General features: G+C 53.9%; 1 protein-coding gene across 20 annotated transcripts in view; it reads left to right on the top strand.

The window, feature by feature from the left end:
* The first annotated feature begins 856 nt into the window (after nucleotides 1–856).
* The window catches only part of GNB1L (G protein subunit beta 1 like), a 68,812-nt gene continuing 54,879 nt past the window's right edge, over nucleotides 857–14,789 (top strand). For 5 of the 20 annotated variants that reach the window (XR_001177880.2, XR_001177881.2, XM_013051341.2 and 2 more), the window contains exons 1-2: nucleotides 857–1,037; nucleotides 1,300–1,394. Coding sequence is in view for 14 of the 20 variants with exons in the window: in XM_013051341.2 (XP_012906795.1) it covers nucleotides 869–1,037; nucleotides 1,300–1,394 (264 nt within the window). In the remaining 6 variants the exon portion in view is untranslated. Of the gene's footprint in view, nucleotides 1,395–4,542; nucleotides 4,658–5,102; nucleotides 5,366–7,221; nucleotides 7,732–9,685; nucleotides 9,888–14,789 lie in introns of those variants that run through there. The other 15 variants (XM_045065320.1, XM_013051346.2, XM_045065313.1 and 12 more) reach the window with 14 other exon arrangements.

Raw genomic sequence — 14,789 nt, 5'->3', positions numbered from 1 at the left:
TTTCAGAGATGGTTTCATGAAAGGAGTCACTAGACCAGGGCAGAGAGGGAGCTGGTCTCTTATGTGTGTGCTCGCCTGGAGAAACATCTTTTTCCAGTGAATTCCACTTCACTGATGGCTTTAATAACATCTGGCCGGCATCCAGGTCCTTGGCCCACAGGGCATTTGGTCTTTGGGCTGGGGGACCGGCCCCCTCTCCCACCTCTTCACCTTAAGCACAGGAAGAGGAGACATGGAGCGGTGCACGCGAGAAGCACCCAATCTCATACTCCACTCGCTTCTGCAAAGTCTCTGGGTGCTGACTGGGCTTGCCACTCCGGGGCAGCAAACTTGGCCTTGGCAGCCTGCCCTCATTGTCCTCTCTCGGTCCAGCCTCGACCCACCCATTAGAAAACCCACAGGCCCCCGCTTGCCAGCCCCTAGGCACCCCGGTGAGGATTCCTCGCTGCCAGTCCTGCCCTGCCCTTTTACTCCTGGGCCGGAGGTTATGTAGAACCAGGCACTGGGTGGTGAGAGACACTTTACATGGAAGCGCTGCTGCCCTTCTATGCCCAAACCCTCCCTGATGCCCTCTGTCCCCAGCATCCCTTCCGACTTTCAGTAGCGCCCCAGTGCCCAACTAATGGAGGGCAGTGGAAACGGCTCCAACTTCTCTGGGGGAGCTGGGTGGGTGTCCGGCCCCTCCCTCCAAGCTATCCGTTCCTCAACCCCAGAGCATTTCCCGTCTCCCTCCCGGACACCGCCAGCCCTGGCCGCCCCACGCGCGCGAAAGCTGCCCGTCCCGCTCCACAGACTTCGCGCCGCCAGGTTGAACGCACTCCCATGACCCCCCGCGCCGCACTGCCGCGCTGGCAAGGCCTGGGAGCGCATGCGCAGCCCTGCGCCCCTAGGCTCAGGGCGCAGGCGCGGCCCTCCTGGGAAGCGACCGCGGGTAGTATGGGGCGGCCGCGCGCACGCAGGGGGCGTGGCTGCGCGACGTGTTCCGGCTCTGAGCGCAGCGCCAGTCCGAACGGGTGTAGCCACCTTCTGCCCTGCGGGTCAGTGGGGCGGCGGGAACCCGAGCGGCCGTCTGGGGCCCCGCCCCTCCATCCTTTCCTAAGCCCGTGTCCTCAGAGAAGCGCTCGGAGTCCCCGGACTGTGTCCCAGTTGCCCTTCCGAACGGCGAGCCTCAGTTTCTCGGTCCGCGCCGCAGGCTGGGGAGATCCTGGAGTCATGTTCGGGTGGTTCCCGCGGTCTTCGGAGGTCGCCCCCGCGCCCCGCCTAGCCTCACGGCGGCCGATATTGTTCTGCACTTTTTAGGTGGCACTTGGACTCTGACTCCGGGAGGGGACCGGTCCGCAGTCTCCAGCCGCAGATCCGTGGATCCTCTTCACAGACGCTTCGCGCAGCCTCAGGTAGGTCGGCTTCTTTTTGCAGTGGGACTTGTGAACTCATATCCCGGCTGTTTCCTGCATGACGTTTGCGGGAGGGGTGGTGCAGTGGTCTGCCCTCCACTCGCTGTGAGGCCTTAGGCAAGTTATTCTACCCTCGGGGCCCCTGGTCACCTCGGAGCTGAGAATGCTATAGGAGCTGAGAATGCTATAGCGTTCGCGGTGCTTTTGGGCTTTGCGTGGAGGCAAATGCGCGTGCGTCCCGGTACGTGTTCCTTGAGTAAAGCGCTGTGCAGTCCAGAAGAGCCCAAATCCTTCAGTGTTAGGGTGGGGAGAGAAGGGATAGAGGTCAACAGACTGATAGCCAAGGAAGGTTCAGGCCCAAAGCCTGAACCAGGCCTGGCTGGTTGGAGCAAGGGAACCTTCTCTTCTCCCTCAGGCTACAGGGGGCACACAGGCATGCTGGTGAGCAGGCAGGAAACAGCTGGGGTTCTGATTGGGGATGGGAGTTTGGGACTGGGAGGAATCCAGGGCAGAGACCTGGGTCGTGTGTACGACCTGTCCTGAGCATGGGATGTGGTTTTTCCATGCAGTCTGGCACATAACCTCTGATTGGTGGCAGGAGCTGGGATATGGCTCGCAGTCACTGGTTTTCAGAACTCCATGAGGGACTGAACTGGGCTCACAAGTGGGCTGCATTTGTGTGCTGCCCCTTAGGCCACTGCTGCTGGCAGGCTCTAGCATATTCTTTTCCTGTGTTAGGATGGGAAGGGTTTTCAGGTGGAAGAACCTCCACTGGAACCTGAGAGGTTCCAGAATTCTTGGGTGGCAAAGATGGGTGCTGGTGGTCCTAGCAGCTTCGAGTGCTGCAGGCTGCCCTGGGAGGTGCTCAGCAGAAAGCCCAGCAGAGCTGTATATCCCTGGAGGATCTCACTCTGATGGGGACAGGAGAGATAAACACATGGGCAACTATGTCCAAAGGTGTGTGCAGGCCGTGGTGCCCTGTTGTGACTTGATGGAGCATTAGGGTCTGTGTGCAGGGATTGCAGAATGTGTTCTGTGGTGGCTATGAGTGGGCCTTCCTTTGCAGAGAGACCGAAGAGGTGGCCACTATAAGCTGGGCAGCGTGAGAGCCCTGGGAGAGGGCTCCTGGCATTGGAAGAGGTTGGTTGCAACCTCCTTTTCCATGTTGGGGCTCTTTGGGCTGCTTAGGGTTGATGACCACTGCTCTCCAGGCCCTTTACAGGAATGACTTTGGGCTGGTGAAAGAAGATGTAGCAAGTGGGATTAAACTTGGGGGTGTGGATGCTGGGCTGTTGACAGGAATGGGGACACAGGGAGGTGGTGTTCAAGGTGGGGTGTCTTTGCCAACGGGCTATAGTCCGAGTGGTGAGGTGAGTCTGGAAAACGCGGATGCACAGAGAATAGCGGGTCCCCAGGCTTCTGTTGAGGATAAAGATAGCACCTGTCAAGCTCCTAGTGCTTTGATGTTAAAGGATCTTTTGACATTTACATAACAGTCACAGTGTTTGGGGTGACTAAGGGACTCCTTCTCGGTGGATTGAAGGGTAGTTCCTAACCAGCATGGTGACGAGTGGTGGTTAAGCTGTGGTCTTTAGAGTGGTTGGTGGTTGGTGTGTGGCCACAGACAAATTACTTCATTCACCACTCTGCCTCTGGTATGATAAGAGTACCAGCCTCATCAGGTGGTCATTGTTTGGCACAGATAGAGCACTCAGTAAAAGGTTGCTTCTGTCATTTTCCTGAAACTCCGTGACAGCCAGCCATGCCATCCAAGGAAACCCTGGGGATTCTGATCTGGCCCCCTTTCCTTCTCCTGTGACTGACAGCATCTGCCATCACACCTTGCCCGTGAAACATCACAGGTGGTATTTGCCCACCTTCTCAGACCTCACAGGCCTGGCTTCTGGGCTCTCCTTCCACTCAGAGCTCCTAGTTGGGTTCCTGGGATTTGCCTGAGATTCCTCCTGCTGCATAGTGAACCTGGTTTGGCCTTGTTCCTGCTCTTCCGCACCTTGTTTTTGGACAGATTGCCTTGGATGGTGGCCTGCGTCTGACAGTCCCATCAGCTCTTCTCAACACTCCTGAGGCCACAGCTGTCAGCTCCTCTGACCCTCAGCAGTTACCTGGGGTGCCTGGGTTTGCCACACTCCTTTCAGCCCATCTCTTGTCCCGTTGTGTCATGGCCACTCTCCCCACTGCACCATCTCTTCTTTCTTCCTTCTTCTTCTTAATAGTCGGTGTGGAAACTCCCCTCCGTTCCCAGCATGCCCCTTGGCTGGCGTATTGGCAGGGCCCTCACAATCCCATCTGGGTGGGAACCAGTTATGCCATTGCACACCCTTGGCAGCAGATGGACCAGGTCTCTCCAGGGGTCACATATGTTCCCCACTCCAGTGGATCCCTGGATTGAGCAGCCCTGCTGTGGGGACCCTGTGTGTGTGCTTGTACAACCACTGTGCAGAAGAGCACGGCCATTAGTGTTCCTGGTAGTAAACCCACAGAAGGGAGGGTCCCTGGCTCTGTGCATGCCCGGCGCATGGCCCCCAGGGTGGACTTTTGCTGTGTGCCAATCTCACACCCATGCACCTTTGATGGCTCCCCATGGCTTCTGGACCGATCTGTCCTTTTGCTTTGAGCACTATCAGGACAACCTCTCCTGTGTCTTGGGAGATCCTAGGGCACCTGATGGACTGACGCCAGGCATGGGCAGCCCCCTACATCAACAGGGACCTGCTCCTTCCTGATGATTATGAGCTCTTCTGCCAGGATCTCAAGGAAGTTTTTCAAAACCCAAACAGTTTCACTGAATACCATGCTGTATCACCTTGCCCCGCTATCTGCTGCCTCAAGCCAGCCCACAATGGCCCCACAGCTGCCTATGGTGAGGCAGTACTTAGCTAAGTACTCAGAGGCCTAGTACTCAACATGGGCGCTGCCCCATTGCTGTGGCCACCCCTGCTGTTTGTAGTTCCAACTCTACACGCAGAAATACTTTCCCCTGAACAGCAGTGGGCCGAGGAGAACAGCCTTGGGTCTGTGGAGTCCCCCACCTTGTCTAGCTCTGCATGCAACACTGATCCTGGTCCCGTGGGGCCAGCCCCATCCCAGCCAAGGGAGATGACCCCTACACCTGCTCCTATACTTTCAGGATCTGCTAACCTGCCTGTCCAGAAGCCAGATCCAGTTCCACCAGGGTGTCCAGAACCCCCAGAAGACAGAGGAGGAGATTTCTGAGACGGAGGTAGACCAGGAGGCATCCTTAGGTACCCCACAGTGGGTGGCGGACACCTCAAAAGCCCCAGGAGACTTAGCAGTTTCTCCCATTCCCCACTCCACAGCCCTGGGTTCTGCACACAGCCCAGGCAGGTGGAGCAGTGCTCCTTGTGACCAAGTGGCCTACATAGCTACATAGCCCACAGCCCCCCAACAGGACGGGATGGCTTTCCCAGATATTTGCCCTACCCACTTGCTTTATTTCTGGGTAGGAGGTGCACCCACTTGGCCTCTCCTCTGAGCACAAACAGCCCTCTCGTCCCCCTCACCACCCCACTTCCTGTTATAACAGAATAGTGGGCTCTTCGCTGTGCACATCATCCTCATGACTTGCCCAGTGGCCCAGAATCTGCCTCCCAGTAGGTTCTCAGGTGCATTTTCACTGGTTGGACAATTTCAAAAGCAGTCTCATCAGATTTTTGTCTGTCTTTATAGCCGTTCCACTCCCTGGACCCCTTTGTTCAATGTTGGCTGGACTGGACTAGGTCTGTCCTGTCAGCTCCTTGTGAATCTGCCCCTGGGTGATGTCTCTACTTTGGCCGCCTTCCCCATCTTGGCTCCTGTGACCTCTGTCCTCTGGGCTGGAATTTAAGGATGGCTGCATGGAGGAAGCAGCCACTTTGATCATTTAGTATAAGTTGGATGGCAGAGAAAGATGCTTCCCTTGGGCTTACCACCAGCCCTGGCCAGCTAGGAAGGTAAGATACAGGCCTCCTGGCCAGTCTCAATTCAATTCTCATTTTCCCCTTTTGTTTATCCACATTCTAGTGATACCTGGTTTTCTTCAGAGGTTGGCATGAATTTCTTGTCTCAGTGCCTTTGCCTATGTTGCCCTCCCACTTTCTGCTCTTCAGCGTTCCCTGTCTCCCTGCCCACTCTTGCACGTTGCTCACTCTGCACTTGAACCTTAACACTATAAATGACTTGGATCTCTGGGTAGACTGTGAGCCTCTAGGGCAGGAGCTCCATCTTGATCAGCTTTGTGTTCCTGATACACAGTTTGGTGTTCATTAAACATATGTTGAATCCGTGGCTCCACTTGTGGTGTGGTGGGTGCCGGCGGGCAGAGCCCTTATTTTGTTAGCAGGAGCCCTGTTGCCTCTTCTGTTGGGAACAGGGTAGGCCCTAGCCTCGAGCACTCGAGGTCAGTGTTGGAGGTGTGGTTTCTGGTGGGGGCTTTGAGAATTGAAGGGACTGGTTGAAGGCAGGAGTTAGGCTGAATAGGTGGGAGTGGGAGGCTTAGCAGGTGGAGTGTGGTTTTGAGAACTGACCTCCTAGAGCCGGAAGTAAATCCAGCAGCAGGCTGCAAACCAGAGCTTTAGACCCAGGGGCCAGAGGTTTGGATTGGGATTAAGGAAGACCTGTTCTGTACAACGATGGATTTTCTAATAATGAGAACTGAGTTCAGAAGCTCCTTTCAGCCAAGTTTAACACAGGATAGGTACAGTACACCTACCCAGAGGGGATAATTAGACAAGAACGTCATATCCCTCCGGTTTTACAGTTATGGAAACAATGCTTTCCTGGAAAGTAGGAAGGAAAAGTAAGTGGAAACGTGAACTGCTGCTAAAACTAGTTATTTTAGAGAAAAATTAGGAAGCAAATAAATATCTGGTAAAAATTTTTAAGTAAAATAGATACTGCTGGGATTATTGTATTTAGTAATTGTCCCTATTAAAGTCTCTGGCTTCAGGTGGTTTTATGTGTGAGCTGTTTTATGGCCCTGGTGTCCTGTAAGCAAAACAGGTGCAAGTCTTAGAAATAAGTGGGAAGCTGATAGAATCCTAAAAGCAAACAAGCAATCGAACAGAAGAAATCATTGCAGCCTTGATTCTGATCAAGTGTAGGAAATCTCTGCACATTGTAACCCAGCCCCAGACACACGGCTGCCCCCCACCCCCCGCCACTGCTATTGCTCAGGTCTGGACCCTCCTCTTCTAGACCCAGCTCAGACTTTCCCATAGCAGGGCAGACCCTGGCCTGCCAGTGGGTCTGATATTGTTGGCCATATCTTTTGAGCTGGTAAGACATCTCTGACCGTAGAACCTGGGGTTCCTCTCTGGGCTGATGGCCCAGTGCCTTAGTTGACATCCCCTCTAGTGCTGGCTTCTGCACAGAGCACCTTTCTCATCCACATTTAGTGAATCCGAAGTGAATCCCTTTAAGCTCCAGATCACCGTCTTCCCTTCTGACCCCAGTGCCACCTCCTTTGGGCTCCAGACAGCTCCTGCCAGCTTGGTTTATAGTCTGGCATCCCTCTCCTGAGGGCCGCTTCTCCAGAGGCAGGCCCAAGAGGACCTGTGAAGGGGCCAGATGACCTATATTTTACTTTGGAAAATGGGTCCAGTTGTGGTTGGGCTCTCATCACAAAGGACAAGAAATAAGGGTGGGGCCTTAGGGACAAAGGCAAGGTTGCCAGTTCCTGGGTGCCCTTGAGGGTGGCATTAGGAGAGGAGGGGAGGGCTCTGGCCTGGCCTTGCAGATAGGCAGTGCATATGGTGTTGCAGAGTGACGGTTTATTGACAGCTGATGCTAATGCCCTGTCTTTGGGCAGATGCAGTGACCTAGCTGCTTTCCTGTTCTGAGCGGGGAGAAGGAGCACAGAACCAGAAGAGGAGGCCCTGCCATGAGTGACTGGAAGAGAATCCTCAGGGCATTCAACACTCCCGGCTCTTCACACACAGGTGTGAGGCTAGAGGAGGCTGCTTCTGGGACCAGGACAGTCTGGCACGGTTTGCTGGCTGTGCTCAGGGTCTGGCTGATGTGCTAGGGTCTGTCTACCAGATCATTGTGCCTGTCCCGTACGTGGCCTTGGAAATAACATGGAGATTTTATTTCCTAAAGCTAGGACATAGTGGGCACAATAGAAGAGTTTTTAAAGTACATGTCTCCGAGGAAAAATTGAACACCAGAAGTATCATGGATACAGTCCTCTGAGGAACCACACTCTTCATAAAGCTGCAACAATGAATGTACTTGGAATTGGTGTGGATGGATGAACAGAGGAGAATAGAGAACTTTGAAATAAAGCCAAATAAATGAAGGAATTTGGTTCATGCTTAAGGTATGGTTTCAAATTAATGGGGGTGAAATGGATTATTTAGTAAAAGGAGTTGGAACAACTGGTTAGCCATCTGGAAAATAGTAAAACTGGATACCCACCTCACTCTGTGCCAGGCTCCACTCCAGATGGATTAAAGGGAAATATGGGTGATTTTCTTTTTCCTGCCTGTGATCCCAGAACTTTCAAAGTTCTAAATATCCAGAATTGCTGAAGGTATGGAGAAAGAGGCTTTTTTTTTTTTTTTTTTTTTTTTTGCTATTGGTGGGAATATCCGATACTACAAATCACCCCCATAACATTTCTTTTTTTTTTTTTAAGATTTTATTTATTTATTTGACAGACGGAGATCACAAGTAGGCAGAGAGATAGGCAGGGAGAGAGGGGGAAGCAGGCTCTCTGCTGGGCAGAGAGCCCGATGTGGGGCTCAATCCCAGGACCCTGGGATCATGACCCGAGCCGAAGGCAGAGACTTTAACCCACTGAACCACCCAGGCACCTCCCCCCCCAATAATATTTCTAAGCACACAGACCCTGACCACTTGCTTACATGCAGATGGCCACTGTTCTTCCTCAGTGTGGGGCTTCAGAGCATGGACTTGAGTTCGGTCACACCTTGCCTCCACTTGCAAGCTCATGGTCCTTGGTGTCACCTGACCTCAAGGTAGTGGGAAGATCAAATGGGTAAGGCCTGAGCTCTGTCAGGTGCCTAGCAGGCACTCACCGCATTAACAGCAAGACTGGAAACAGCCCAAAGGTCCTATAGCACAGACTGAGGTAAATAGAGCTATTGTCCAGTCCCATCAGTCAGGATGAGCCAGACTGTGCTGTAGTCACAACCTCCCATGTCTCACTACTCATCTGTCACAGACCAACCGGTATGGCCTCCACCCATGGCAGAGGAACCATGCCAACAGAAGTTCACTGGACACACTTCTCCATAACCACAGAGGCAGGGGAAAGACCACAGTGAACCACAAGTGATACTTGTCACTCCTTTTCCATGATGGTGGCCAAAGGAAGCTGGCAAACCACACCTAAGTTCTGAGGGATGAGTGGCTAATCCTCCCGTAGGGTAAGGCCATCAGCATGGAGAAGGTGAACCTGACACTCAACAGGGCAGCTGTCGCCAAAGTGGGGGCAGGCCTTCATCAGTACCTGTGGAAAGATGCCTGCAAGTTTACAAAGGCTGTGGGGCTTAAATGACAGAATGTATTCCTCCCCGTTCTGGAGGCTGGAAGCCCAAGATCAAGGTGCTAGCAGGCTTGTTTCTCCTGCAGTCGGTCTGCTTGGCTTGTGATGGCCATCTCCTCCCTGTGTCCTCACGTGGTTGTGTCTCTGTGCCTGTTGGTTCTAATTCCTCTTATAGGGACTAGTTCTGTTGGATTAAGGGCCACCCACACGACCTCATTTAACCTTAATGCCCTTTTTATAGAGGCCCTCTCTCCAAATAGAGTCACATTCTGAGGGGGTAGGGGCTAGAACTTCAACATGTGAATTGGGGGGTGAGGGGGATGGACACAATTTGCCCCTAATAATGCCCATGATGGAGTTCTTGTTTTTCATTTTTGCAATTTCCAACAGTGCTATGGTGAGCACCCTTGGAGCATCGCTGAGTGACAGGCAGGGCCCCCTACCCACCTGTGCCAGACTTGTAACAGGAGTGGGAATCCCTGAGGTATGGAGCCGCTGAGTTTGGGGGCTTGTGTTTTCCACAGCATGACCTATCCTACCCTAAAGAGTAGAGGACCCTTTTCCCACAGGGCTCAGACCTTCCCACCCCAGGTTAAGGATGCCAAGCAGGCCCAGCCTGCCCATGGTGCCATCTTTCTCATACATGCCTGGCTCTCTGGTCTGGTCCTCCACCAATTATCTGGCTTTATAGTGAGTGCTCATTATTTGATAGAGAAATACTCCCAACTCTCCCTCCCCCTCACTGACACTTTTTTTTTTTCAGTTGTTTTGGCTAGTTATAAACACATGTCAAAAACAGAAGTGGAGAGGATGGTACAGTGGACCGTGGTGTGTCTGCTCGGCTCCAGCATTGGTCAGTCCCTATCCTGGGGGCACCCTGTTGGTGGATCAGCTGGCCAACTGTGCTGTGCCAGACAGCAGGCGTCCTGAGCTCACTTTCTCTTTGGGCTGTGGTGTCCTCATTTGTAAGTGGACAATGTGATCTCTGTTACAAGGGTGTTGACGGTGAGCCCGGAAGAAGTCCCTGGTCTGCGGGGTGCCCTTGGCAGCCCATTCCTTCTCTCCTGGCCTCAGGAGGGGCACAGCCAGGACTGGGGCCTGTGGGTGCTGGGTGCTCATCCACTTGCTGGGAGGGGCCGCCAGACAGTGGAGAGGAGCATTCCAGGCTCTTCTCTACCTGTGTGCCTAAGTAGCACAGGGCCTGGGCTGACAGTGAGCCCACACTCGGCCATACGTGCAGGTGCTGTGTGGTTGGTGCAGGGACATCTGGCGCTGGGAGTGCTGCATCTCGTGCCCCATGGGGTCCTGAGTGCAGAGTGTTGTTCGCCTTGACACTTTTGCACCAAAACCAAGATTTTCTGAAGGCCACAGTTAGAGAGATGGGAGGCCTTTTAGGGCCTAGAGGGTAGGGGAATTCAGGAAACATGGGGTGGCCAGGTAACCGATCCAGTACACTGTCCTCTAGGACATGGCAACCTTCCCACCACCAAGACCCCTATGTTCCTCTCCCTGAAAATCAGGGTGCAAATGGGAGCCATGGATGGTGACAGGCAGGAGGGTAACCCCAGAGCCAGTGCAGCTCTGCCCCTGTGTTCCCACCCCACTCCAGGTTCCCGCTTCCTGAGTTCCACCATGGCTTCCTGGCCCCTATCATCACGTCCCATGCCCCCTGTCCCCCTTCATCCCCCACAAGTTGCTGAACTTTAGCAAGGCTCCCTTTGCTGCCTGGGTAATGGAGAGAATTTCTGCCTTGCATGTGCTAGGAGGCAGCAGGCAGGTAGCCTCTGTCGCAGGAGCAAACACATGGATCCCTGTCGGAAAGTGTATCCCCACCGCCATGGTTACAGACCCTCTCTCCCAGTGAGATCAGGTTCCTAGGAGCTGCCTGGGCACTATCCCCTGGGGATTGGCCCATTCCATGCCCAGGGTGAGAGTTGTCTAGGGGCTGTCATCAGCACTGGGCAGCTGGCTGCCGTGGACCAGATCTCATGGCGGAAGCAGGCCCCAGAGGCCAGCACTGGTACGTGGGAATGGTCATACTTCCTGTAAAACAGTGAGCTTTTCCGCGTGTTGACTGGGGAAAAAAATGCTGCTGGCCTGGCTGGCTTCCCACCCCTGCCTGGAAGTTTGTGGGGGCAGGCCAGCTGAAAGTGCTCCTGACCTGGACTTCCTTCCTGCCATCTTTCCAGGCTCCCTGGACCTGCCTCTGGGGGTGATGGGCATCCTCAGCTGCATCTTAAGGTGCCTGTTCATGGAGTGGTGCTGCCTGCCCAGTCGGCCTGCCTCAGCTACCCGGCAGCCCCTCTCCCTGGCGTTTCCTTTTAGTCTAGCAAGATTGGCCTGCCCCACCCCGCCATCCTGAGCAGAAGTCTGCAACTGCTGGCCTCAGCGGCCCAGCCCGAAGCCCCTGCTAGCCGCGGAGCACATGGCCACACCTCACACACTGCAGCTGCCATTTTGTCCGACATCATTGTGCCTTTGTCTATGAGGCTCACTCTGGTCGCCCTGGCGCAGTCTCACCCGGCTGGCGTGGGAGCCCCAGCAGAACGCCCAGCAGGGACTTGGCCGTGCTGTGGCAGGGGAGAGCAGGCATGCGGCTGGGAGCGCCATGCTCCCCTCTGCCTGGGCACCCATTGTACCACATGGGCCTTGATGCCCACGGAGAAGCCACGTCCCAGGGGATGTGACTGTAACTTTGCCTCCATTGCCCTCTCCTCCAAACGCCATGGAGCCCTTCCAGAAGGGGTACCTGCAGACCTGGCGGGATGATGTCTAGACACATGTGGGACACTGCCGGGTTTACTACAGGCAAGGAGCTCCTGGGGCCGGGACGGGGCACCTTCCCCCTCAGAGGAGCCAGGAACTTGTGAGCTTTGCAGGAGCAGGACTCCCAAGTATGGGGCAAGTGACTCGCTGCTATTGGACAGAACGAGAAGCTTCAAGCTGAGGGTGGAGGCGGCTGTCAGTCTGTCCTTCAGGGGTGCAGCACTCTTGACTCCACCACAGAAGCCTATTGTTTCAACAGCTGTCCCCCACATCTGCTTCGCAGTCTTTCTGGCCCCTGGGGAGATGCCCTGTCTGTATTCAAAGCTCAGAGGGGGCTCCTGGCAGCAGGGCTTGGTGGTTTTCCTTGTACTCTCAAGAAGCAGCCAGCACAGGGCCCTGTGGAGCCTCAGGTCACCTTCACCTGCTGCTCCTGGGACATGGCTGTGCTGGAGACAGGCAGGCCTGGGACTGACCTTTGGTCCCCTAGAGTAAGCGCTGCTGGAGGGCGTTCTTTATAACCCTTTCCCCCGCCACCCACCGCACTGTACACACAGAGTTCCATCAGTCACCAGGAGAGGTGGGGATGGTTGTGGCTGGGGTGCACACTTGCTGCCCAGGGGGAAGGCAGGTGCAGGGATGGGGCCTGTGGGGCGCAGGGCTGCTCAGAGCACTGTCTTCCCTCCCCTAAGCCCTCCCTCCCTGGCAGGGCTGGCCGCACTGCGTCCCCGGAACCCCTCCCTGGGATCTGCATCTTTGAAGCCAGGGATACTGACAGAGGATTCAATGAATCCAAGGTCGCCAGTCAGGCGTTGACAGATGCCCGGCCACGATACTATTTCTGATTTAATAACCGAATGGGAGGCTGGCCCTTGGTAATAATTAGGGCTAATTACTGAGGAGGTGTTGACAGACAGGCTGAGAGGAAACAAACTACCTTTATCCCGGGGCTTAGAGTCAGATTACCGGCCCAGTGCTATCTGCCCCTCGGAAAGTAGACGCTTCAATCACTCACCGAGGCTTCAAAGAGGAAAGGGCCCTGACAATGCATGGGGTTTGGAAAGGAGCTATGAAGTGCGCCTTTGACTCTGAATCGCCAAACGGAGCCCCATTCCAGAAATGGTTTCTTTGTGAAGTTTGAGTTACCCCCGGCAAACCTGCCTCCCTGGCTCGGGGCTGGGGAGGGGTGCTGTGGGCACAGGCTGGGCCTGTGCCTGGCAGCCCATGGGCCTGAGCAGGGAGGTGCAGCGTGCTTTCCTTGGCCCGGGGAGTGTGTCCAGTTCTTTGTGGCTGGGAGCTGCAGGTAACAGGACAGGGATCTTACTGTCCCCCAGGCTTGTTCCTTCCATTGTCTCACCCGGACACACTTTCTAAAGCTGTTGTGGGCGGGTCCAGGCTCTCTGGTTTTGTTTTGTTTTGTTTTACTTTGCTTTTGAGGACAGGGCAGAGGGAGAGGGAGAGTCTCAAGCAAGCTCCATGCCCAGTGCAGAGCTTGATCTCACAACTTTGAGATCATGGCCTGAGTTGAAATCGAGAGTCAGACGCTTAACTGAGCCGCCCAGGTGCCCCGTAGTCTGGAAGGGACTGTGCCCTTGGCCTTACTTATGGCAGGACCACCCCTCTGGGGCCTGGGCATCACTTACTGGGCTGTCCCCACCCTGGCTTCAGTGGTAAGCCAATGCTGTGGACGGGACACTGACCCCCAGGGCGTCAGCAACAGGGTGACAACTTGGAAAGGGATTGTCCTACTAAGTTGTAGGCTGGTTTCTAATGCCTATTTGTGAACCTGCTGACTCCCCTGGGACTCCTTGTATTTCAAAGGCCATGGAGGACAGTGGTCAAACCTCCATTCCCATGGTGGGAAGCAGCAGCCCTGAAAAGTTTCCCAGTGACCTGGACTGGACTGCCCAGGTCACTGTGTCTGTGATGTGGCTTCCAAGGGCCACTTCTGGGACTCTTGCTGTATGTCGTTTGTCCTGATCAGGAAGGCGGGAGGGTGACAAAGCAGTGCTCAGGACAGGCCTGTCGAGAGAGCACCTTTGTGGTCCCAGGTGTAGCCTGGGAAGCACAAAGTGGGTTTCTGTTCCTGCCAGCCTGGAGAGCCAGCCACTTCAGAGCCTTCCACTAGGATGGCTGTGTAGTTCAAGGAGAGAATGAGCTGGTTTGGCTGATGGAGATGCATTCTTCCTTTCCCTGGCACGCTGCTATGCTTCTCCAGGTGACCATGGTGGTGATGACGATTATGACAAAACTCATCAGCTAATTTGCTTAGCTATTCGGGAGCTATTAGGAACACTACTGATGAATTTAAATCTGCTTCTCTGGGGGCAAAAACAGGATGGTGAATTATTTTAAGTGGGCTAAGTCCTTAAAAATTGGCATTGAATCTTTTTAAAGCCGCCTAAGTAGAATTAGAAATTGTCTCTAAGCCAGAAAAGTCTAAGCAGGAAACTGGGTTTTCATAATGTGTTAGTGGTAACTCCTATAGACTAGCTTGAAAAAAACCCAGCACAATATTGTCTAATATATTTTATTTGAAAAATAACATCCCAGAACTCTTTCTGGGATCCCAAGAGAGCAGTGGCCCAGTACATTACTTTGTGCACAGAAGCATGCTCGAGTCCTCTTCTCTTCTTATTAACATTTTATGTGATTAGCATGGTACAGCTGTCACAATCGTGAACTGACATTGGTGCATCATTACTGACTTAAGTCTACATTTATTCAGATTTCTTGAGTTTTTACCTAATGTCCCCTTTCTGTCCCAGGATGCTGTCCAGGGCATCCCATTACATTTCGTTGTCAGGTGTCCTTAGTGTCCTCTGGGCTGTGACAGTTTCTTAGACTTCCCCTATTTTTTCTAGCTTTGGCCGTTTTATGGGGTACCAGTCAGGTCTTTTGTGGAACGTTTGTTCCTCAGCTAGGCTGTGGGTGTCTTTCTCATGATTAGACTGGGGCTGTGGGTTCCCGGAGCTGGACCTCAAAGATAAAACATCATCTCATCACATATTAATGGTACATACTGTCAAAATGACATCACTGTTGATGTCGGCCTTGGTCACCTGGCTGAGGTAGTGGTTGTCAGGTTTCCTTTCTGTAAAGTT

Source organism: Mustela putorius, unplaced genomic scaffold (genome assembly GCF_011764305.1).
Source record: "Mustela putorius furo isolate JIRA1106 unplaced genomic scaffold, ASM1176430v1.1 tig00003858_pilon_pilon_pilon, whole genome shotgun sequence".
Classification (NCBI taxonomy): Eukaryota; Metazoa; Chordata; class Mammalia; order Carnivora; family Mustelidae; genus Mustela; species Mustela putorius.
This window is presented reverse-complemented; position numbering and strand designations above follow the sequence as displayed.